The following is a 27,256-nucleotide window of genomic DNA, read 5'->3' as shown; positions in this document are numbered from 1 at the left end:
ACGGCGTGGACGTGACGAAAATCTGATTCCATCGAGGTGCTTGATTTACGTGAGTCCCCTTGCCTCTCACTTTCGGGGTTGCTAAATTTGCTAAATTTCCTCAAAAATTATAATAAAAATAATAATACAAATTATAAATACAACGAAAGGTACCAAAATGCCGCCACGTCCACGTCGTTGGTTCTGGGTAACGCAAAGAGTGGATTTTATTAAATAAGAGAAATAAAATAAAATGTGCATTATAAATGATCATAACTGTGAAGTCCGGTTAGCAAAACTTACATTTTTAATTTTTCCTGCAGTGCAACGTCCAATGATCTGACGACATTTTGCCATTAGGAAAAGTTGTTGCACTCGATTAGCACAATCTGGCACAACTCGTAAAAATTCAAAAAAGTCAAATTTCAATTCCACCCTTATACCTGTTCCATAATATTTAATCAAACCCTAAGGTTATCAATACTTTCCTTGCTAGTTTTTTGTTCGCTTCAATTAGCACAATTCAGCATAAGTCGCAGAATTCGGCTATCTGCTACAATTCGAAAGTTACATGGATTTAAAATTTAAAATTCCTAATTTCACGTTCCTAATTTAAGCTCCACCGCGAAATTCAATGATCTGACGACATTTTTTCATAATAAAAAATTGTTATGATAGCCTAACACAATTCAGCACAAACATTGGATTTGTCAAAATAATAAATTTCAAAAATGGCTGTATAAACAATTATCCACCGATTCTGCAAAAAACTATTTAGACCACTTTGTCATTACGAAAAGTTGTTGTGCTAGGCCAGTATAACAACTTTTCCCAACGAAAATAATTGATAAAATCAGTTTTTCAATTGTACTGGATCCAATTTGCTTGTGCATAAAAAAAAATTTCTCTGTTTTCAAAGAGAACCATAGGTCGTAGTCGATTTTCGTTTATGGCACAAACCGGCACAAACATAGCACAATTCGGCACAATTAAGAAAAATATAAAATTTGAAAAGTGCTGAGCTAACTTCACACACGTAACTAACTGTAACATATTACACCAATATTATCATTTCACTCAACATCACTCAACAATGTAAGTTGTAACGGTGCGTATTTTTACGCCTCACGAGCGGTGCGTAACGATGCGGAATTTCGACGGTGCGTAGGTAGTAAAGCGGATTTTTACGATGCGGAATTACGACGGTGCGTAGTTAGCAAAGCGGATTCTTACGACGCGGAATAACTCGTCGGTTTGCCAGAATTCGTTCGTGTGGTTTTTCGGGAGACTCCAAATTAACAAAAATAATTTAAAGAAAAATAAATATTTATTCAATAGAGCATTTGGATTAATAATATAATTATAAAAGAAAATAGTAACAACGAGTACATGAGCATTTCTGCAACGGTCTAATATGTTAACGGTATAATCGAATACAACTATCGGAAATAAATATTTTAATACTGAGTAGACTGCGTAGTTTATTTAACGTGTCGTGCGTTTGGCCGCAATTAAAATCATTATGAACATGATTGATCCTATTTAATTCTAAATCGGTCGGTTCGTACGGTACGGAGTCAAAGTAATAAAAAAATAAGCGATACCGCGTATATCCGAGCCCTGCTGAGTCGTCGACGGTTGCCGGTGCGCTGTGTCCGAAGACAGTGAGAGACTTCTCTCGTGCAAGGGATATCGGAAGTCGAACGCCGGGAACACCCGACCGAGGCAGAGAACGCCCTGCCCCTAGAACGACGGGAAGTCGGAAGTCGAACGCCGGGAACACCCGACCGAGGCAGAGAACGCCCTGCCCCTAGAACGACGGGAAGTCGGAAGTCGAACGCCGGGAACACCCGACCGAGGCAGAGAACGCCCTGCCCCTAGAACGACGGGAAGTCGGAAGTCGAACGCCGGGAACACCCGACCGAGGCAGAGAACGCCCTACCCCTAGAACGACGGAGAGTCGGAAGTCGAACGCCGGGAACACCCGACCGAGGCAGAGAACGCCCTGCCCCTAGAACGACGGAGAGTCGGAAGTCGAACGCCGGGAACACCCGACCGAGGCAGAGAACGCCCTGCCCCTAGAACGACGAGATATAGGAAGTCGAACGCCGGGAACACCCGACCGAAGCAGAGAACGCCCTGCTCCTAGAACGACTATCGGGATGAGAGCGAGTACGACCGGAGCTTCAGAGTGCGTCCTGAGGCTTGTCCAAGTCGTACTCGGGGGAATGGTCTCGATCTGTTCAGCGAGCCGGCTTTTATACCGGTCGCGCTACTCCCACTTGGGGTACCCTACCCGGCAGCTACCCCTTCTCGAGCTTTTACCCTCGAGTTGGGGGATCGGAATGCGGCCCTAAATGGGGGTGCTCACGTGGAGCCCGCGTGACGCTTAGTAACAGCGCGTGCTGTTACAAAGTGCACTATAACATGTTATATATAACAATTACATTGTTGAGTGGCGAATTATAATATTGATGTAATGTCATTGTTAGTCGATATGTTTAGTAGATATATTAGTAACAATTATTAAAAATATATAATAAATGAATCCAATTCAACCGTACTTACCATTCAATAAATTGTCCATGGATTTTTATAATATCGCCTTTTCGTCTTTTATAATATATATATATATATCGTTTGTTTATGTAGAAAAAAATATTGCACTTAATACTGGTAGCACACAGCGTGACACTACACGAGATGAGTCGGAAGATGCGCAGAGCGCTTTGTGCATCACAAGTGTACGCTTGGGTTCTCGCTTGTGTGCGCGGATGCCGCAGTAAACGAATCTAGCAGCTCTGGTTAGAATTAAGACAAATGAAATACTTTTAATTCTTCATGAATTCTCGAAGTATTCTATAAAATACTGAGTCGCAAAGTATTCATTATAATGAATTTTTGGGGAATACTTCAAGATAAACTGATTATAGTTAATTCTTTTAGAATTCTTCAGATATTCATTTTTCTAATTCTGTATGTATTCTTTAAAATAAATTCTCTATAAACTTCCATTCATCTCTGTGCTATCTGGGATATTATTTTAGAAAGAAACATAATAATAAACACGCATATATATAAACACATATATGTATTTATAATAATTTTAAATATTCTACATATTACAACATAAATGAATTAATTAATACATAAAAAATTATTACAGCACCTGCTTTTTTTATTTTTTATTCCAATATTGTATAAAAGTTTATATCACTAATTCCATTATATATAAATAACTTTGAACAACAATAAATTAAATAGTTTGTATATTATTATCAAAGTTGGAAAGTAACACGTTACTTGTAACGTCGTTACTGTTACAGTTACTTTTCTCAGTAATGAATTGGTAACGGCGTTACTTTTCGTTGTCTGTAGCGGTAACGGTAACGACGTTACATTTTTTTTTTGCTAAGGGCCTATCCAGACAAACTTGTATAGTCGCATAAACATATGCATAAAGAAATTGATTGGTCCATAAGCAAATGCATAAGGAAATGGACCAATCAATTTCTTTATGCATATGTTTATGCGATTATACAAGTTTGTCTGGATAGGCCCTAAAACAATCTTAAATATAAGAATAGACTATAGGTTTGTTCTTTATTGCCGAACTTTCTGCACTAGTGTACACTAGTGACACTAAAGCGTTCTCTATTGCAGTGCAACGTGCACCAATTCGTTCTTCATTGCAGTGCAACAGAACTCGGTGCAACAGTTCATGGTACTCGTTGCACTGGATCTTAAGCAAGAACAAGCAGTGCAGGGCAGTGCGAAAATCGGATAAGTTAATAATGGGAAATTTAAAAAGTACACATAATCTATTATAAATATTAAAGTAACCTATTTAATATTAAAGTAATTAATAATTCTCTTAAAATTAAATTATAAGCACTGAAATTGTACTAATAATCTGTATTTCAGAAAATCAAGCTGTGATAGTACTAACTTTTATTAAATGTGAAAAGTTTTATCTTTTTAGAGAAGCTACATGTATATAAAAGTTTTTTATGCTGTAACATAAATTTATACTTATTGTTAATAATAATTGCAAATTTATAGAACAGCTGAAAAATATGTATATATATATATATATATATATATGAAAGATTTAATTAAATATTATCTTTAAAGCTTTGTTTCTATCTAAAAATAATATTGTTGCGCTCGCGGAACGAAGTATCGCACACGTCAACGGAACTCGCGGAAATCAAGGAACATTTTATTTATGTAAAAAACACACTTTAATAAGAACAATAACTTGAATGAATACAACGAGTAACCGAGAATACAATTAAAAGATCAGAGCCGTCGCACACGTCCGCCCGAGCAGACAGCTCCCGAAAATCTGACGTCTCACAGTTTATTTACAAACTGCCATAGAGACGTCTAAACAATATTACCATGGAGACATTATTTATAACATTTCAAAGTTGCTAAGAAACAGCTTATCAAACCGTTGAATGACCGATCGATAATATCGATCGGTCTCTCAGCTGACTGCACGCAGCATCAGCGACGAAAAAGCTTGGGCGCAACACTGCCCCTCTTCTTCAAAATTGTCGTCCCGACAATTGTCTTGGCTTAATGGGTTGACTGTAGTCTTCATGTCTTCAAGTGTTGACTCCAGGGTGATATTACAACTTCCTGCTCTACCCTGAGCTGCTGCTACAGGTTACCGAGAGTCGAAATTCCCAATCAAACACCTTCAGTATCATGAAAGATTTTGTCGTCGAACCCTTCAGCGTTGATTCCAGGATACCTATATGGTCTCTTGCTCTGGGCTACTTTTGCTGCAGGTCACCGAGCTCCATCTTCCAGTATCCAATCGATTTTTTTTTTCAAATTTTTCTGGCTTCTGCTTTCTAATTTGGACAAAAAAGGGGTATTCACCGTGGACCCTTCGCCCTAAAAAGGACTTTCAAGCCCTCTGCTTCGGCATTCGCCCTTCGACTCACGGGAAAACCACGGCTCAAAAACCGTGAGCGAAGCAGTCTCCTATAAAAGCTTTAAAATTTTTTTCTCTTTTCCATTTTTCTTTTTAACTTTGTCCTTATTCCTTCTTCCAAAATTTTCTTTCCTTCCTTTTTTCAAATATTCTTTCTCCACTTCCTTTCCTCAAATATCCTTTCCACTTCTTTTCTTCAAACTCTACTTTCTTTCTTTAAACCTTCAAACTCTTTTCTTTTCAGGAAACTCTAAACAGAAAGAAAATAAGCAGAATCAAATAAACAAAATTAATTTCTAAACACATAAAGAAATTATTTTTCCATTTTTTTTTTTTTTATTAATACAGGTTAACGGATGTTTCAACTTCTTTTTACCTTTCATAAAATAAAGCTAATCTATCCGCATGAACAATTTTTCTCTTATGCTTGGATGATTTCTGAATGCAATAAACTACATCACTTATTCTTTTAACAATTTTATATGGACCTCCCCATTGATTTTGCAACTTCGGAGCTTTTCCCATGATTCGTTGGGGATTGAAGAACCAAACCTTTTGTCCTACAGAAAATTTTACATCCCTAGCCTTTCGATCATAAATAAATTTAATCTTTTCCGACTTTATTTCAAGAGAACGTCGCACATCCTCATGTATTATATTTAGTTTTCTTCTTAAATTCAGAATATAATTCTGCGTTAATTGATGATTTTCTTCCCCTGGAGGAACACCACGTAACAAATCCAAAGGAATTCGCAAATTTCGAGCAAAATAAACTTCTAAAGGAGTAAGTTTTGTTGTTTCATGCTTCGAAGAACGATAAGCCAACAAAAACATCGGAATTCATCGATCCCGATCTTTCTGATTAGAAGAAATAAATTTAATTAAATAATTCAAAATTGTCCGCTGTTGTCTCTCCACTTGTCCATCTGACTGAGGATGTAAAGCGGTTGTTCTTGTTTTCCTTATTCCCAATAAGTTTGAAATTTCTTGAAAGAGACGTGACTCAAAACATTTCCCTTGATCCGTATGTACATCCAACGGAACACCATGCCTAGAAACAATCTGTTCAACAAAAGTTTCAGCGACTATTACAGCTTTTATATTTTTCAAAGGAATTGCCTCTACCTATTTTGAAAAACAATCAGTAACTACAAGCAAATATTTATTTCCAGAATAGGTTATTGGAAATGGACCTAAAATATCCATTTGAACTCTATCGAAAGGATTTCCCACATTATAAATTTGCAAAGGAGATTTTCCCTTTTCTGAAAAACCAACCTTAGCTACATATTCCTCGCAGGAACGACACCAATCCTCCACATTTTTTTTGCATGAAGCCCAATAAAATCCTTGACGAATTTTTGCTAAAGTTTTATTCACTCCAAAATGCCCACCTGAAGAAGAATCGTAAGCTTCTTTCAAAATTAAATCAAACTTTTTTTAAGGAACAACAATCTAAAGAACTTGATTTTTCAAAGTTGGTGACTCCCATTTTTTTAATAATATCTCTTTTTGAAGAATTAAGGCATCCCAATTATTCCAATAAACCTTAGCTGAAGATCCCTTCTCAATCACTTTTTGCCATGAAGGACGTACATCGGCCTCCTTTCCTTTCAAGAATAAAGATACTATAGGATCTTCAAGTTGCCCCCTTCTCCAATTTATAACATCATTTCCTTCTAAAATAATTCGGCAAACTTTTTCTTCTCTATTTTCTTTTTCTTTAGATTCTACTTTTACACAATAATTACAAAGATCCTTTAAACAAGGTCGTCTTGAAATTTCGTCAACATTGCCATGAGATTTTCTTTTTCGATACAAAATTTCAAAGTCATATTGTTGGACTCTTTCCAACCAACGTGCCAATTGTCCTTCCAACTCTTTAAAGGATATTAACCATCGTAAGGAAACATGATCAGTTCGGACAAGAAACTTCCTTCCAAATAAATAATGATGAAAATTCTTTATTGAATTAACAATCGCCAATAGTTCTCGACGGGTTACACAATAATTCCTTTCAGCCTTTGTTAAAACTCGACTGAAATAAGCAATAACTTTCTCTTTTCCATTTTGTTTTTGCGATAATACTGCACCTATGCTATGATTGGAAGCATCTGTGTCCAAAATAAATTCTCCTTCCTCCTTAGGAAAAGATAAAATTGGAGAAGAAATTAAAGCTTGCTTAAGTTTCTCAAATGCTAACTGACATTGAGATGTCCATTCAAATTTTATTTGATTCTCCGTCAAAGTGTATAAAATCTTATTGAGAAAAAAAAATTTTTTCACGAATTTCCTGTAATATGAACAAAATCCTAAAAAGCTACGCAATTGCTTTTTGTTTTGAGGAACCGGCCAATCTTTTACAGCGATTATTTTTTCTGGATCAGTGGTCACTCCTTCTCTGGAGATAATATGTCCTAAAAATTTTACAGAATTCCTAAGAAAAGAACATTTCTTTGGATTAAGTTTAAGATGAGCAGATCTAAATCGTAAAAAGACAATTTCTAACCGCTGCAACATTTTCTCAAAAGTTTTCCCAAAAATTATTACATCATCTAGGTATACTAAACAAATTTTCGATATTAAATTACACAAAACTTGCTCCATCAATCGTTCAAATGTTGTCGGAGCATTGCACAACCCAAAAGGCATTACAGTGAATTGCCATAAACCGTTTCCTAACGAAAATGCTGTTTTCTCTTTATCTTCAGGGTGAATTTTAATTTGCCAATATCCACTCTTAAGGTCAAGAGTAGAAAACCAAGAATTTCCAAAAAGCTGATCAATCGTATCGTCTATTCGTGGTAGAGGATAAGAATCTTTTATTGTCACAGTATTGATTTTTCGGAAATCAACAGAAAAACGAAGTGATCCATCTTTCTTCCTTACCATAACTGCAGGAGATAACCATGGACTTTGTGATTTTTCTATTACACCTTGTTTCTCCATTTCCTTTATTATTTTCTCTACCTCAGCTCTCAAATGAAGAGGGATCCGACGAGGTGTTTGTTTAATAGGATGCGAATTTCCTACGTCTATTTCATGTTTTATTTAATCACAATTTCCAGCGATAACTTCTTCCGAGAAAACATCTTGATAATCTCGCAAAATTTTTGCATTTTTACATTTCTTTTTGAGAAAAATCTAAATTTTCCGAATCTCGTTCAAATAATTCCCTTAAAGCAAAAAAAATTTTATCTTTTTGAAAATTTAACCGTGCACAAGCAAACTCTTTGCCAGTCAATCCTAATGCAGACCGAAGACTTTCTTTCGCATTTGTTGCTGACAAGAAATCTATTCCTAGAATACAATCGTCGCTAATTTCCGCAACTAAAAGAGACAAGTCCAATGAATACTTCCCTAATTTCACCTTTGCATTTGTCCGAAAACAAATCAAAATTTCCTTTCCCATGGGATAAATTAATCTTTCATTTCCCGAATTATTATAAACCTTTGACGTTTCTACCATTCTATTACTTAAAATTGAAACATTCGCATCCGTATCAACTCTAAATAAACACGGTCTTTCATTGATTAACCCTTTAAAACAAAACTTTTCTTTCTGAATCCGACTTAATCTTAATTCTCTTTTCGGGGCCTCTTTGCTCTTTGTCGAATCTACCCCGAACAATTCGACAAAACCTAATTTGTTGACTTTTCTTTTATTAAAGCCGGACATTCTGCTCGGAAGTGTTCTGACTTTCCATATTGCCAACATTCTTTATCATTTTTTATCATTTTTTTCTTTATCATTTTTCTGAAAACTGTTTTTATTTTTATTAAAATTATTTCTATTAAAATTCTTATTTTTCTTGTTCTTTATCTCTTTTTCTGATTCCAATTTTTCAGAAAAATTATAATTTTTCTCTCTTTTATCTTTTTCAAATTTTTCAAATTTTTTTCTTTTTATTTTATATTAAAATTATTATATTAAAATTAGCAATTGAGAGAGCGAAAACTGTAAAAGAAATTAACGAAAAATTATTTTCGTTAATTTCTTTTACAGTTTTCGCTCTCTCAATTGCTAATTTTAATGAGGAAACTCCCTCTAATTGAAGAGTCCGTTTTATGAATTGATCATTCAGCGCATTAACAAATTGCGCACACGCTATCTTTTCTCGGACTTCTGCCGAACATTCTGAATAGGCTAACCTTGACAACCTTTCTATATCAGCGCCTAAATTCGATATTTCCTCACCAAATTTTTGTCGTCTATTTGTAAATTGCGTGTAATACGTCCCGGAGAGATGACCCTCACCAAATCGTAACTCTAATTTTGATTTTAATTTTGCGAAACTTAAATTTTCGATTTCCGAAACACAATCTAATACCGTTCTTACCTTTCCCCTAAGACAGGATGCTAACGCAATAGTTTTTGCATTCTCTGTCCAATTATTTGCACTCGCAATCAAATTAAATTGAGAAAAGCCCTTAACGATCCCGTCCCGTTATACATATCTGGTTTCAATTTATAACCCAAATTTACTGACACCGAATTTACGGGCGCGCACGAAACATTTCCCGTCGCAGAACTCTCACCCAGATCGCCATTCCCAGTAATAATATTGGAACGACTTAGCTGATTAATCTGCTGCTCCAATCTGCCCAGCGCCTTGTCCCGCTGCCTCAATTCTGTTTGAACTCGCTCCTGCTCCTGTCTCCGCTCCTCCCGAAGCTGTCCGAGCTCCTACAGAATTGCGCGCAGCGTCTCCGACTCAGCCGACGTTGATGGAGTCTGGGAACGTGTTTTTCTTGGCGAGTGGACATGATGAAACCACTGCTCCGCACTGCACTGCACTGAATAATCGCTCCGATTCCGGACGAGTCCCTAAAATGTTGCGTTCGCGGAACGAAGTATCGCACACGTCAACGGAACTCGCAGAAATCAAAGAACACTTTATTTATGTAAAAGAACACACTTTAATAAGAACAATAATTTGAATGAATACGAGTAACCGGGAATACAATTAAAAGATCAGAGCCGTCGCACACGTCCGCCCGAGCAGACAGCTCCCGAAAATCTGACGTCTTACAGTTTATTTACAGACTGTCATAGAGACGTCTAAACAATATTACCATGGAGACATTATTTATAACATTTCAAAGTTGCTAAGAAACAGCTTTTCAAACCGTTGAATGACCGATCGATAATATCGATTGGTCTCTCAGCTGACTGCACGCAGCATCAGCGACGAAAAAGCCTGGGCGCAACAATATATACTTTGTAAAGAAATAAATATTTCCAACACTCTAAATCGATCTATCAGTTCATATGTTACTATCCTTGATACTCGAAAATGCATGATAAAATCCAATTTGTCATAATTATGAACAATATTTTCTATTTAATTATTTATTTTGACACGTTCAATCCTTTGTATCATTCCAAAAATTGGATGTAATAATTGTAACTCTTCAAAATTAAAACAAAAAAAATAGTTATTAGGTTAGATTAGATTAAATTTCCAAAAAATTTGAATTTTATTAATATATAACAATAAATAATAATACATTGCACATAAAATACATATCTTACCACCGTCATCATCATCTAAAAGAGGTATAAATGATGGCATTAGATTTATATTTTCTTCATCCAAAGAATCTAATAATTCATTTAATATTACGCGGTGCGTCATGTTGATCACTGCACTAAAACGTTCTTTATACTTACTTACACTAACTTGTCTCCGCTTGCACTATTTCAATTCAGTTCAGTGCAGTGTGAACTCACTGCAGCAATAAAGAACAAACCTTATGAATACTGGGAGTATGTGTGATAGAGAAAAGTATTCTATTCAAAATTTTTTTATTCTTTCTAAATTCTCGACACTCTGCGAACGTCATGAGCAGTTTATACTTACTGCTGTAAAGCTCTTGCTAACTTTGTAAAGAGCTGGTTTGTCACTGAGTGACTGTGATTTGTCAGGAATAAGCAGATTGGGAGAGCAATAGGATACGTTCACTATAAAATGAAAGACTTTATTCACCGGCTATGCCGGCCACTGATCCTTGCGTCAGCTATTGTTACAAAAGACTCAGACTGCTTTCACATGAGGCGTAACTTGCGTAAGCGTAATTTATGTCAGTCAATCAAATCATTCAGCTATCATATGCAAAATTTTACGTATAGTATCTGAACGATTTGATTGGCTAACACAAGATACGCTTACGCAAGTTACGCTTCATGTGACGGCACCCTCACTGTCTTCGCTCTTCGCCTAGACGCTCTCGCGCGTAGACGAAGTCACGTATCCTCACGGACCAATCCGAGAGCGGCTGCTAGCCACGAGGAATCGGCCAATCGCGAGCGACGAGAAAAACACTAGCACTCTTAGACTAGCTGTCATCTAGGCGCGACTTAACCTAAATAAGCGCAATATCACTTAGGCGCTTACACTATAGGTCTGTTCTTTATAGCTGAACTGGCTGTACTAGTTCAGAGTTTATCTTTTTCCCTCCACATTGAAAGGAGAAAGATAAACTCTGAACTAGTGCAGCCAGTTCAGCTATAAAAAACAGACCTCTTAAGCTGGTTCTACAATAAGTTGCAAATGCCCCGTCACCGGTCGCGAAGGATGGCAACTACTAATTGGAAAGCGCTATTTCTAGTTATTTTTAGTAAGACGGAGCATTCGCGACTGGCGACGGAGTATTTGCAACTTATTGTAGAACCGGCCTTATGTCTATTGAGTGCGTTCAGAAAACAGTTGCACAACTGTGTATGTCTTGTCAACACTTGACGTTGATTTGTTGGCTCTAAAAGATCTGATAGAATACTCCGATGGCGATGAGCGCTCACACAACCGTTGTGTCTTCTGAACGCACCCATGTTGTACATGTGAATAGTAACGCCATCTGAAAACTATAGTCTACAAAGTAACTACTTTATAATCGCTCATAAGAGTGTCCCACCCCTGACGTAGATAGCGAGCTCGTCGCACAATTTGTTTGTCGCGCAGGCCCAAAAAAGTATGGCGACGTGGGAGAGCGACAAGTTTCAAGAAGAGAATGTCGATGGTATTGAGAGCAACTTCGACAATATCCTTGTGACGCATGATCTGCAGGATTGCTTGGACGATACCCTAGACCTGTCGAGCTTTGAGAAGGTTTACGCACAAAGCGCGGTGTTCGATTATGAGAGGTACTCCGATGATGATGTTGCTATCAGCGAGAAACTACCCGCCGATGACAATACGACCGGGTGAGTTCTGCTAGTTTTTAAAAATATTTCTCGGTTAATAATCAAATTTGGCATTTTCAACCCCTGATTATATCAGTTGTGACGTTACTGGGTTAATTTTATGAATAAATATATCGGATAAATATATCGTCGATATTTCATCCGCACGCTCGCGTCAGTATTTCTCCTTCCCCTCCATATATGGTTATAACAAGTTTCGAAGCAAGAGCCCTTAATTCATAAATTATCTGAGAAAAAATTATAATTGTGAATAACATACGTGGATGTGTTTTGATATTTACGTCGCTTAAATATTTTGTTGTTATGCATATCTGGAAATTTGTTGTTATGCATACCTGGAAAATTTCACATTTTGGCTAATATTCTAAAGATAAATTATATTTTATATATATATTATATATTGTATGTATATCTATATAAATGTTTTATTATAGCAACACTTTGTGTTTTGTTTTATTTGTTGCAAATTTATATTCAGAATAATAATAATAAAACAATAAAATATAAATTATTTTTCAATTGTATTTGATTTGATTTTTTGTGCGACTTATTACTATTATTGTTGTAAAGAATTATGCTTGTGCATTGGTATTATTTGATATCATTATTGGCAATCTTATATTTTTGGCTTCATGTTGTTACAAGTGAAACAGGTGCACTACAAAATTTACTTTTGCTGGTTTACAATTCAGAGAAATTGTGGAAATATGCATATTACTTAATCTTGGTTAAGTTAGCATATATCTATACATTATTTCACTATACTATTATTCTATGTATTATTTTACTATTATTACTATATATTATGTATGGCTAAATTTCCCAATTATAAGATTGGTAAAGCAAATATAAGTTTTTATTTTAAACTTTATATTGGGTAAACTAAAAAAAATTATTTATTTAAATAATTCTATAAATTCTGTGAAACTCATATAAAGGAATATATAATATAATTTTAATATAATTTAATATAATTATAATATATATAATATATAATATTATATAATAATATAATATAAAATCATTATATAATATATATCATTATATAATATATTAAAATTATATTATATATTTTTTTATATGAGTTTCACAGAATTTATAGAATTATTTAAATAAATAATTTTTTTTAGTTTACCTAATATAAAGTTTAAAATAAAAACTTATATTTGCTTTACCAATCTTAAAATTTTGTAATTTTATCCATACATAATATATAGTAATAATAGTAAAATAATACATAGAATAATAGCATAGTGAATAATGTATAGATATATGCTAACTTTACCAAGATTAAGTAATATGCACATTTCCACAATTTTTCTGATTAATCATTATATAATATATAATATAATATAATTATATAATAGTATAATTTAAAAAAGAATATGTAAACCAAATTCTTTGCACTAATATGTATTAGAATATATGTGTACTTATAGACATAACTACCATACAATTAATGCGGATGAAATTTATATGCGGATTCATGAGGGACAAGACGCATTATCTGAAGATTGTGCAACTTCTCATGAGACTGTCGCAATTGAAAATATAGATCCAGATACTAATCAGAAACATATCAATCGATATAATTGCCAATATGAAGGCTGCAGCAGAACATACAGTACTATTGGAAACTTGCGTACCCACATGAAAACACATAAAGGTGAGATTCTAGAATTGTTACTTTATACATGTATGTATATATGTATATATATATATATATATATATATATATATATATATATATATATATTTTTTTTTTTTTTTATTGTTTAATAATGAATATGATAAATAGAATAGAAAACTTTTTCTATTAATAATCATAAATATAATTTATGTTAAAAAATGTTACTTAATAGAGTAAAAAATAATTTATTAATATGTAATTAATTTTATACAGTTTAATGTCTAATATTTTTAAGATCTTTTATTTTGTTCAGTTCATTATTAGCAAGAAATTTAGCAAGAAATTGTCATTATTTCATTATTTTTATTGGCTGGCTTATCCATAATTGTTTGATTTGTTGTTAAGAAAATCATCATTTGCTTTGCACGTTGTTCTTGTCCAATATGGAATTTGCTTTATATGCCGGTACTAACATGTGCTTTTGTTTTTGCGTACTCATTGGATATAGAAGGACTCAAGTAAGTAAAGAATTATATCATGTGTGTCTATGCTAGCAACGAAAACATATTTACATATTATTGTTGCAATTTGATATTAAATCACCAATGCTGGCATAAAAGAAACGCTTCAACCTGCATGGCTTTCAGATACCGCAAGAGATAAGTAGTCCTGCAAACTTTTTACGTGGAGGGAATTCTCGAAACTTTCAGGCGAGTATCGATTTAAATGTGCAGAGCCGAGTTGTGGCAAGGCCTTTCTCACGTCCTACAGCCTAAAGATCCACATTAGGGTACACACAAAAGTAAAACCGTTTGAATGCAATCACAAAGGTTGCGAGAAAGCATTCAATACCCTTTACAGACTGAGAGCTCACCAAAGACTCCACAGTGGCAATACATTCAACTGTGAAGAGACTGGATGCCTTAAATTCTTTACTACTTTAAGTGATCTCAAGAAACATATACGTACTCATACTCAAGAAAGACCATACAAGTACGTTCCTATAATATCGAAAAATGATATTACAAATCATCTATATCATAAACACATTAAATGGAAAGATACACATTATAAAACTTGATTAACTTCCACTGAAGAACAGCTAACATTGAATATTCTATATATATATATATTTTAAAATTATTCAGAATTATTACTTTTTGTATATTTCAAGATGCAGAGAGAAAGGTTGCGGAAAGGCCTTTACGGCTTCACATCATTTAAAAACGCACAAAAGAACACATACAGGCGAACGACCATATATTTGTACCTTCCAAAATTGCAAACGATGTTTTACTACTCCTCACAGTTTAAAAAGCCATATAAAGACACATTACAAAATTATAAATAATGAAAATGTAAGTATTAATACAACAGAAGAAATATTACATTAATTTTTTTTTTATTAAGTTTGATGAAGTTATGAAGTGTTTGTTAAGTTTATATCAAATTTTTCTCATTTTGTTATAGAAGCGTAAAAACGATATGACTGAGGAGCTAAGAAAGTTAACTCAATTAGAATTAAAACTTGTAAAAGTTAATAACACCACTATACCATCGTATGCTGTTATACCAATATCTTCAAATTTTGCACAAAATAATGGAAATATGCCATATGTATCCCCAAAGAATACAGTAGGACAAGCAGTTTCCACCAGTGTAACAGCAAACATTATGAACCATCATAAGCTGGATACGAAACTCTGTTATATTCATACCAAAGACGTAGAAAATTCGAATAAAACCGCCGAAACTGCACTTCTTGCAACGGATGTTAATTTAGATAATTATGATGAGCACACAATTGACGCTTTTAATAATAACGAGGACTACAATGAATTTAAAGTATTCAATCAAATTACGGAATCAAATATGCAACATGATAATTTAACAGATATAACTGGACATCATGATCATTCGCATGAGACAATTTCGTTATCGGAAGTACATAGCAACACTACAAATAGACAGGATCGATCTGTCCTAATAAATTTAGAGCAGAAAATTATGCAGGACGGTTTGCAGAACGCAATAGCACATATTTCTGATGGGACACATTTCACGAGTGATATGAAACAGTACAAAAACCTATCTATCACCACTCCTGATGATGTATTTGTGAACCAATCAAATGCAGAAAGAATAGTCGATGACAACAATGCGTTGTATAGTGCCAATTGTATTACTAGTCATACAATTTCCGATATTATAAGTTCCTCAAACGAAACTCACCTCTTCCAGGGTGGAATGGAAACTCTCACATTTACCAATGATGCAACTTTGCAACAAGAGTCTCTCAACACGATTTCGAATCACGATTTATGTGCAGATGTTACGAATGCGCAATCCGAAGCCATTGAACTGGCGATAGCGACCGAAGAAGAATTACCTTCACCTTGGATAGACGTGACTGCTTTGGCAACTGCACCCGCATTGAGAACACAATCTTGGTCGGAATTTAATGCCTTTCCCACAGCAGTTCATTCTCTGGTGGATTTAGTTGGTCCGGAGCCTTATCCATTAGAAATAGAGTCTCAATTACCATCTACAGAAAATTTAAAAAATATTGATACAGTAAATACGGAACATACTCCGACAAACAATGAGGCTATACAATGCCAAAAAGTTATTAATTATGAGCATAAGACAAATATAAAAAATAAGAAAGACAGAAATGTTCTACAGGAGATCACAGCGGATGCTGATATATGTAAATGTATCGATTGTAATTGTGACAACTTGCAAAATTGTCAAAACTGTACAAATAGTTCTGTTGTCCAAGTCACGAAAAAAGATACGATAAGAATTGTGGACGACTTCGTGTCTTCCTTGCAAAGTGGATGTTCCTGCAACGCCGAATCTGGTGGTTGTGATTCTTGTTGTGTCGTAATTTGTCTGAAAACACTGCAACAAATACAAAAAGTATTTAGCAATTGTTGTAAAAATACTAGCAATGCTACAGATACACACCCATCATGTTGTAGAGAAAAATTACTACCTTCTTTGATGAAGTATCAACTAGCCAGGAATCAATAAATCACAAATTTTTTTATTAACTAGTCATGCAAAACAAATAACGCTCCTCATGTTAACTTTTGTAAAAATTTGTGATTTTACACCTGATAGCTTTAAATTTACTTTGTGAGCAACTTTTGCTTTCCAAACGTTTTATTTAAGAGACAAATTTTTATCTAAGAAATTGAAGAGAATATATGACTGTACAGATATATATACCATATTAAAGTCCAACAATGGATAAATATATGTTATATATCTTGTGCCAAATATTTATAGACTTTTTTACTAAAAGTGTTTATAAAAGTGTACAAAATTACTGTTGCATAATTTGTGATAAACAGAGTATCCACAATTTCGGAATATTGTTTATAGATATAAAATGAAAATTAATAGTTAACGATTCTTACACAAAAATGTAAGAAAAAAATGCACGGTATTATATATTACTTTTATACACATGAGATATTTTGACACAAACAAAGTGTTAACAAATAGTGTTTTATAAATATATGAAATTTCATTCTTATATAGCAAAAAATAGATAGTAATTTTTTGATATCTGAATCATAATTATATACGTTGTTGTTTTTATTATGCACACGGTTAATATTGTTGGAAAACTTATCATAAATTTAAGAGTTAAAAATATGTACAGCATATTATAATTTTTAATTGTAATATGTAAATACCAAAAATGATATCGTATAGATGCATTATGTTTAAGAATTTTATTTATTTATTAAATGTATATGTTTTTTAAATTACAACATTGGGATATGCTACTTGCTATGATAGCACGAGATACAATCTTTTCTTATTAGAGCATATTATTAAAAGAAAAGTTATTGATATTTCTCAGTTAATCAGAAAGTATCAAATACTTATAAACATCCAAAGTATTCGTATGATTACAAAAATAATGATAGATTTTAAAGATTTTAAATTTTAACTAGTTCAGTGTTTTATGCTGCATCATAATGAAGAGTAGATAAAGTGCAAATTTTTAACAATAACAATAACTTTAGTGTGAATATTTTTATGGCTGTTATAAGTACTTGCAATAAAATTAATGTACCTAAATAGCTTGTAAACAATAGCATATTTATTATATTGTTAATGAACAAATAAAAATCAAAACTAACAATAAAAAATTTATAACAATTATCTCTTCTATACTTCTTGTATCCAACTTCATCATAAATAATTAAATAAAATAATAAAATTTGACAGCAATTTGTTTTAATCAAAAATATATATCATTTAACATATTTTTATTATTTCATTGTTATACAGCAATATGATATAAGTGCTGAACACATTTCTAAAGTCGATAATCTGGATGAAGCATACATTATTCTATATTACTTATATTTATTGGGTAGCTTGCACAAGAGCCTCAGCGACTTCAACTGCAATAGCTGCTTCTGCTTTATCTTTGTCTGATGATGCCGAGGAAAGCTGTTGTTGTGCTTTGCTAAGGATGTCTCTTGCTGCTGAACTATCAAAGTTTTCTATTGGATGAGCTTCCTCTGCTAAAATCTATAAACAAATGACATACTTTAGAATCCATATTTGTCACTTTGAGCTCATTAAAAAAATTAACATACTTGTACACTATTATCTTCATTTATGGTAACTGTGCCGGATGAGACAAAAACCTTCTTAGTTGAGCCACCTTCTTCATACACTGTAACTACTCCAGGCTTTAACACCGCCAATGTGGGTACATGTTTAGGTAGAATGCCAAAAGCACCCGAGAAAGAAGGTACATCAACTTGACGAATTGCAGTTTGATCATAGAACACCTAACATACATACAAAATAAAGATATCTAATGCTTATGTAAAGATGTTATAATACTTTATCAAGCTAATTAATGTTTAATCCACTATACCTGATTGGCACCAGCAAATGTAAACTTCATTTGATCACTGGCTGGCGCATCTGCGTAGGTTCTCCATTGATTGTGGACACGTTTCAAGTAAGGGCGCAATTTGCGAGTAAAACTGGCCATCTCTACACGCTGTAAAGATTATTTTTTTCAAAAACAGGTCCTTTTTCTTCACGTTACAATGACATTGGCGAGACTGTTACATCATAAGTATGAGATACCCCTATAACCTTATTCTTCAACTTGCAATATATTAAATAACAGTCTCGAACGCGGGCATGATTTTGCACGCTGAGTTTTTACATTCTTCAATACATCTATGACAAAACTATTATGCTTACCGCACAATTCCGTGCTTGTCGATATTCACGTTTAGATACTACAAGTATTATAAATGTATGCCGAGTGCGAGTAAAGGCCGGAGCACAGATTTTTACATAAAGCATAAGGCATAACGCATAAGGGAATCAACCAATCAGAAATCCGCAGAATGAGAAGTGGGGATGGAAATAAAGAACTCCAATTGGTTGATTCCCTTGTGCGTTATGCCCATGGATATATGAATATCAGGACATCGATCATATAAGTTTTTCTTAGGAGCGGAAACATGAAAAGTGAAAACTTTCCCGTAAATTCAATTATAGGCCGTTTTAACCCAAGATCTATAGAGAGAAGGTTACCTCAAACAAACCGGTTGTTGGCGAGGGACGATGAAGTAAGGGGGAAGCTAGAACAGCTTGTAGGCGAGACGCGACGAAGTAAGGGGGGAGCTAGAAACAGCTTGTAGGCGAGGGGCGACGAAGGAAGGGGAGAGCATGATGATCTCATCGTCAAACAGTAGCTGTCTCTCTCGCACGCTTTAGTGTTTTCTCTCTCGCTCCTTTAATATAGAAATGCTTTGAGTTTTTATCGAAAAAATACTTTTATTTTGTAAAATATTGATAGCACTGGAAATTGCGTAATAAAAATTGAAAAGTAAATTAGAAAGGCGCTATAAATTACATATATTGCAAATTATAGCGCTAGATATTTAACGTTTATAATGTTAAATATCGCTGCAACAGATGCATTTGTAATACAAATTGCTTTGTACTCGTATTTAGACTGTAATATCAATGAAAATAAAATATAATTTGGGGATATACACAAAAAACATTATTTGTAAAGTAGTAAAATAAAAGAAAAAATAGTACATATTTAAAAATTATTTTTAAAATAATATTTACTGTTTATATGCATTATTTACAAAAGAAATACTATAAAGAAATTTATTTTTTATATTTAATTGTAAAAACCTCAAAAATTATCAAAAAATTGTAACTGAAATTCATAAATGTAAATACAATTCTAGGGTAATATAAAAAGCATCATACACAAATTTATTATGATACAAACTTAAATAATGAAATTGTAATATATGTTTCAACATTGCAAATGTGAATATTTATATGATAAAATTTACAAAGTGTTAACAATTTTCAAATATTTGCTAATGAAATATAAAAATTGTATGTATTTAGATAAAAGAAATATTGTTTAGGTTATGTGGGTTAAATTATTTCTTCGGTTTTGTTCATTTGAATATGTTAGGGGAAATAACAAACAAAATAATTAATATATGTACCTTCGATTTTTACTATATCGGGTGTTTCAGACCACCCGTCCCACCCTTTTAAAACGTAGGGATGTGCTTGTACAAAAAAATGGCTCAGACGAAATTTGCATGATTTTGAGGGATCTATCTGATGGTGACATTGACTTTGACCTCGCAGTTGATTTTCAAGGTTATTTGAAGGTCAGAGTTATTTCTTTAAATGGAAATCCCTATTTTTGATTCCAAAATCTAATAGCTGGTGTCAAGAGCTTTTCAAAACACTATAATGAAGTTATTTTTTATTAAGTACTACTTTTAAAAGGGTGGGACGGGTGGTCTGAAACACCCGGTATAACCTCTTAAACTGACACATGAAAGTCAATAATGAGAGCGAGTGACAGAGTTAGAAACAGTTAGAAAAGGAAGAACTTTGAAAGAGAGAGACAGCTACTGTTTGTCGATGAGATCATCATGCTCCCCCCTTCCTTCGTCGCCCCTCGCCATCAAGCTGTTTCTAGCTCCCCCCTTACTTCATCGTCCCTCGCCCACAACCGGTTTTACTCATTGAGTTTTATAACATACTAGAGCGAGCCTTTCAGGAGTGGGGATGTCTCCATCGGTCGAAAAAGACAGATAAATTACGTGAGGCTAGTCTTCCTTGTCAGCGTATGTTTTCAGCATAAGCAATAGAACGTAAAAAGAGACAGAAATCCTCACATTGCTATATGTGTCCTTTTCTAAATCGCGGACGCAGTTTTCATTGTTCGGGATAGGAAGGCTCACTCCAGTATGTTATAGAACTCAATGGTTTTACTGAGGTAACCTTCTCTCTATAGATCTTGGTTTAAGCCACGGACTAAGGAATAGAGGGACGGAGCACAAGCTGTACCGTGGGAGCACGTTTGCGGCGGGGGGGGGGGGGGGCCGCCATATTCGTTTAGTAATCACCACACATAGAACTCACTATTTGCGTATGTGTGAGAAATGAAAGTCAGATCCTGCGCACAATAAACAAAATAGGAAATAGAAATAGGAATAATTATTAAATATTAGAAATAAAAAATTGGAATTATTTATTTTAAAAATAAAAAGAATAGAAAAAATTAATGCATGAATTAAGAAATGGAACTAATTAATATATATTTTATTCTCTTGTTAAATGTAAAATAATTTCTCTTTTTAATATTAAATGATTATTGCTATTTCTAATATTTTGTCTACTGTATGCAGAGCCTCAGAGTAATAAAAGTTAAAGTATTTTATAAAATTTATAGTACAACAATAATAAAACCGCCTAATTTCTTTACGCTTGTCACTCGTTATGTTTAGTGACACCACTACACGAGTGTAACCATGTCACAGACACAGAATCTCTGTGTGAGAATCGCTACATCAATATGGCGGAAAGCAGTCCCCCCCGCACGCTTCAATTACCATCCCCTCTCGCCTAAACTAGGACTTTAGACTCAGTCCCTCTATTCCTTAGTCCGTGGTTTAAGCAGAGAGAAGACTGAGAGTGGACATGCCCGCATTTTATGTGTTTCTGTTCGCTAGCGCCTCTATGTGCACAAAACGTGCACATTGAACTACGTAGCTAATGTCCACGAATTCCGTAAATAATGTCTACGATCTTTTAGGTCTCTTCCGTGCTACATCCATGACTTTTTGGTTCCGATGTGTGCTATATCTACAAAGTGTCCGTAATGCATACTTGTAAAACATGATTATGTATATCAATCAGATTTGAAATATAAATACACACGTATTATAAATACATGTATTATAGCATTTATTTTTGCATTTACAGTTTATTTAGCAAAAGATCAGTTATTTTCAATAACCTGTGTAATTTGAAAATGTACATTTAAATTATTTTAATAAATTACTTCTAATTTTGTGTGTGTGTGTGTGTGTGTGTGTGTGTGTGTGTGTGCGTGCGTGCATGTGTGTAAATAAAGTATTGCATTTTTGTTAATATTTAAAAAAATGATAAACTTTTATGGATATTTTATGGATATTTCATACAGTAATGACCAATAACTTATTTTGAATATTAAAAGCCAGGGTTGGGTTTACACGTAAACGTAAACTATAATAGATAAAAAAATACTCGCATATTAAGAGGATGCTGGAGTCCTATATTACCGACCGTTTTTTTCAATTTTGTAAATGCAATGGATTTTTTTATTGCTTCAACAGAATCACAAATCCTTTTATGTGATTAAAGTACATATGCTAATACATTGGCCAGTATAAGATTTTAAACAAGAAAAGGAAAAAAATTTGGAAATTTTACCGACAAGTTGTCGGTGTATACAAATATTAGTTTTATACGAAAATTATACAGTTTGCAGATGCAAAACTATCATTACGGCCGAAGAAGAGTACATCAAAGATTGCTAGGAAACCATTAAAAATAAGTTCAGAGATGTAGTCTTAAAAAACCATTGCATTTAGAATTTATGCCAGACATGCGTGCAATATAGACGATAGTGAGGTAAAAAAGGGCAATAGATTTCCTGGATTTTGGGATAGAGGCGCTATACAGTTCTCAGTGCTATCTGTCATATACAGAATCTTTTAGGTTAGTTATGTGTGTTAATTATGTGTAAATGTGTGTTTGTATTATGTGCTACTAAACCCGGCTGAAAAAAATGGGTTGAAGGCACTCTGAAGGATAAAAAAGTGTATATATTATACATAAATTTTGTAACATTTTTGCAAACATTCACATTATTTAGTTACATACATTCATATTCTAATTTCTGTAAAATACTTTTATTTATGTGTAGGGCGTCTTCTACTAATATTCAACTCGCGAGTCGATTCCGATTCACGATCTGTCAGGTTGCCTATTACGATGGGGCTTCTTCGATATATCAATTCTCTATTTCTCTTTTCGGACAGGCGTCAAGAAATTATACTGTGCTTCGATCAATTCTTTATTTCGATTTCTTATCCGTACAATGTCTCGATTTCGACTGCTCGGAATCGTCGTCCGAATTCTCGGTATCGCCGGTCTCTCACGGTGAGACAAGGAGTAGGGAGCAAGATTTTTCGGTAGCTAGAGGGCGATTCAAATCTTACTCCTACAGTCGGCCATTCTGACCATTTGACATTTGACCGTCCTTGGTCACGCTCGAGATAATTCGCTTTTATAATTTTCTACAAATAAAATAAAAATACATTCAACTGTAGATAAACGATTAATTGAGTCAATTTCTACGAATCCAGGGCTTCATCTGGTCAGGACCTACGGTTCCTTCGAACGATCGCTGCGTTAGCTGGAACCCATCGATGTCCTTTACGATGTATCGATTATGGTCCAAAATCTCCTTTATGACATACGGCCCTTTGAACTTTAGAATTAACTTTTTATTGGTGCCAGGAGTGGTATCTACGTTTCGGATCATCACATAATCACCCGCTTTATATATCGTCGCTGCTTTATGCTTAGCATTATAATATCGCTCGTTTATTCGCTGATTATTTGTAATATTTTCCGCCGCAGCCTTCCGCAGCTCATCAAAATCTCTTTCGTTATCCGAATAGTCGTCCAGAAATAATTTAATATTATCGTTTACTTCTCTCAATTGACAAATACCAAACAATAATTTACTAGGCGGTTCGCCGGTAGATCGACACGTCGTATTATTGATAGCAAATTCTACCTTATTAATAATTTTATCCCAATCACATGGGGAGTCGCAGAGCTTCGCTAACATTGGAGTAAGCAATCGATCAAATCTTTCGATCTGCCCATTCGCGCGCGGTGTCCCGACGGAAACGAGCACATGATTTATCGATTCTCTAGAAAAGCCTTGAAAACGCTAGATGTGAATGCGGTTCCGGGATCGGTTATCAATCGTCGAGGTTTGCTATACAATCGAAAATAATCTTGCAAATGTTTCACGACTTCCTCTGTTTTTGTGGATTTGCAAGCGCATAGTCGAATATACTTGGTGAATCCATCGACAATTGCCAATATAAATTTGTTGCCTTTCTTACTTTTTTCTAACAGACCATAGTGATCGGCATGAATTGTAAAAAATGGCCTATCGCCCTTAGGAACGCTTTGCAAGAAACCTTCAGTCTTTCCACTAACTGGAGAGTACTCAATGCATTTTAAACAATTGAGAATATGAGCCTTAATTTTTTTCCGCATATTCGGAAACCAATATAACTTCGTCAAATTTTCGATTACCTTTTCGAGGCCAACGTGTCCTAACTCATCGTGTCCCGTTCTGATTACATTTGTTTCCATCGATACCGGTACATAGAATAACAACTTGTTTTTGACTGCTTTCTTATATACCAAGCCGTCTTGCAGCTCGAAGTGTTTACTTTCACGCACTTCCAAATCGTTTCTAATTCTCCGTATTTCCTCGTCTTGGTTCTGTCTAATAAATAATGTTTGCTCAAAAGTATTTCCTTCTAAAATCAAAACGCTATTACATCGACTGAGCGCATTGACATGTTGCATACGTGTTCTCGGCCGGTGCTCGATTTGAAAATCATATCCTTGCAAATACATAGCCCACCGCGATATTCGTGGGTTTATATTCTGCTTGCGGAGAGTAAGTCAAAAGCTATCGCAATCGGTTACAATTTTAAAAGGTCTACCGGACAAATAAATATAAAATCGTTGGATAGCGTAGACAACCGCAAGGCACTCGAGCTCGAAGCTGTGATACTTCGATTCAGGTAAAGAAGTTCGCCGGCTAAAATAGAACATGGGCTGCATTTTTACGTCGACTTGTTTCTGCAGCAGTATTGCGCCAAATCCACTCGAACTTGCATCACAATGTAATTCAGTTTCAAGTTGCGGAGAATAGATTGCAAGTATTGGCGGTGACGCTAGGCCCCGCTTCAGTGCATTAAAAGCCTCATATTCGGCTGACCCGAAATTAAATTTGTTGCTCCTGATAAGGTCATACAACGGTTTTGCTAGACGCGAGAAATTAAAGCTGGTTCTACAATAAGTTGCAAATGCCCCGTCACCGGTCGCGAAGGATGGCAACTACTAATTGGAAAGCGCTATTTCTAGTTATTTTTAGTAAGACGGAGCATTCGCGACTGGCGACGGAGTATTTGCAACTTATTGTAGAACCGGCCTAAGAATGAATCTACGAAAGTAACTAGTTAATCCTATAAATCTTTGTACTTGTTTAACGGTACGGGGAATGCAGTATTCCGCTATGGACGCTATATGTTCATTACTCAGGTGTACACCTTCGTGGCTAATTGTATATCCCAAATAGGTTATCTCGGCATATAAAAATGTACATTTGTCTAGACGGAAAACTAGTCCGTGCCGGCGGGCAAGGAGAAATACCTCATACAGAATACGAAGATGATCGTCGATGTTTTCCGTTGCTATTAGGATATCGTCAAGATATAACAAAATTTCATTGTTTTCGATGAGCAGTTTAAAAATTTTATAAGTAAAACGCTGAAAAGCTCGAGGGGCATTAGTCAATCCGAATGGCATCCGTAAATATTCAAACTGCCCTAACGGAGTTACAAACGAGGTGTATTTAATACACGATTCGGCAACCTTCACATGATGGAAACCGTTTTTAAGATCGAGCTTACTAAAATACCGCTTATCCCGTAATTGATCCAAATGATCTTGAATCAACGGGGTAGGAAAATTGTCTCGGATGGTGATTTCATTTATTCCGCGATAATCTACACAAAGCCGCAGTTCGCTGTTTTTTTTCCGAACTAAAACAATCGGGCTTGCGTATTCGGACTCGCTAGGTCGAATGATACCCTCGCTCCACAAATTCTCCAGAATAACACGTAATTTCTCTCGATCGGAAAAGGCTAACCGCCTCGGTCGGAAAGCGATAGGATGCTCGTTTTTCAAGCAAATGCTCATTTCGAAATCCACGGAGGAAATCCAGGCTCGATATGCATCTCCGAAATTCTATCATACGTATCTTGTACTTGCTGTGCGATTTCGTAGCTCATCGCAGGATTTACATCCAAATGTTCGGACAGTTTTTCAAACGCACTCGTTGTGTCAATATTTATAATTTCGTGCAGGCAATTACCTTGTTCGTTCTCACGCTCGCCATTGGCACAAGTCACTCGGATCTTTTCTCCTAACGTAATAGTTAGAGACGGACACGATATAAAATCTCTATCGAGCAATGCGGCATGGACCATCGTGTGGTCGGGTACAATTAAAAACGATATTGTCACCGGAATCGATTCTACACGCACTTCCTGCGCAAATACGCCCAAGACTATTAATTTCGTTCCGTTAATACCGCGAAACTCGCAACTACTCGGTTCGACGTCAGACTGCATGCACTCGGGCACGTAAGTGCTTTTTATCAAGCTAACCGGTGAGCCCGAATTTACAATCGCCGCAAGGTTATACCGGCATTCGTTACCACCTTTCTTTTCGACGGTGTTGAGTTTTATCAAACTTTTATTTCTTTTCTAGTCTCGCATGCATGTTCTTTATTTTATTTTCTAGTGCATTTTTGTTTTTTGCGCTTTTTGTTTATATTCTTGCAACCCGCTGTGCGTCGCCAACACACGATAGCGACTTCCGTTCTTCCTTCTTTTTTTCTGTTCTGTGCATGATATATCCTAGTTATATGGTGTGCATCGAGTATCGTCGCGTTCTGTGCGTTGCGTAATATTGCGTTCTTTGTATTCTTTTTTCAATAAAATTCTTTTCTCACCATCATCTTCAAGAGGTTATGGGCCCAGGCAACGCCTAGTGTGTGAGATATAGAAAAGGACATTCGTTAACGTGAGACCCAAGTTTCGTTTACGTTTTCTTTCTTGTGTGAGAATATTTTTTCTCTTGGAAAATGGCAGAGTCAATAGACTTAAGGTAGTACGTCCGCGACAGTACTATTAAAAAGTTAAACTTAACAAAATATGAAAAAGTTCGATAATTTTATGTTAAATATTTATATATATGATATATAATATGTGAATGTAATATTATTGCAAAAGATTATCAATAA

General features: G+C 34.8%; 2 protein-coding genes across 2 annotated transcripts; one reads left to right on the top strand and one right to left on the bottom strand.

The window, feature by feature from the left end:
* The first annotated feature begins 11,508 nt into the window (after positions 1 to 11,508).
* Positions 11,509 to 17,943, top strand: LOC105674215 (Metal response element-binding Transcription Factor-1). The gene is made up of 5 exons (XM_012370392.2): positions 11,509 to 12,131; positions 13,571 to 13,797; positions 14,472 to 14,754; positions 14,936 to 15,119; positions 15,232 to 17,943. The coding sequence occupies exons 1-5, from the start codon at positions 11,902 to 11,904 to the stop codon at positions 16,795 to 16,797; spliced, it is 2,490 nt and encodes an 829-aa protein (XP_012225815.1). The 5' UTR covers positions 11,509 to 11,901; the 3' UTR covers positions 16,798 to 17,943.
* Positions 17,944 to 18,033: 90 nt separating this feature from the next.
* Positions 18,034 to 19,161, bottom strand: ATPsyndelta (ATP synthase, delta subunit). Its single transcript, XM_012370393.2, has 4 exons — positions 19,012 to 19,161; positions 18,674 to 18,802; positions 18,387 to 18,584; positions 18,034 to 18,318 (listed from the first exon to the last, which is right to left on the bottom strand). Exons 1-4 carry the CDS (start codon positions 19,114 to 19,116, stop codon positions 18,151 to 18,153), a joined length of 600 nt encoding a protein of 199 aa, XP_012225816.2. The 5' UTR covers positions 19,117 to 19,161; the 3' UTR covers positions 18,034 to 18,150.
* Positions 19,162 to 27,256: the final 8,095 nt, after the last annotated feature.

The sequence above is a fragment of the Linepithema humile genome, chromosome 7 (genome assembly GCF_040581485.1).
Source record: "Linepithema humile isolate Giens D197 chromosome 7, Lhum_UNIL_v1.0, whole genome shotgun sequence".
NCBI lineage: Eukaryota > Metazoa > Arthropoda > Insecta > Hymenoptera > Formicidae > Linepithema > Linepithema humile.
This window is presented reverse-complemented; position numbering and strand designations above follow the sequence as displayed.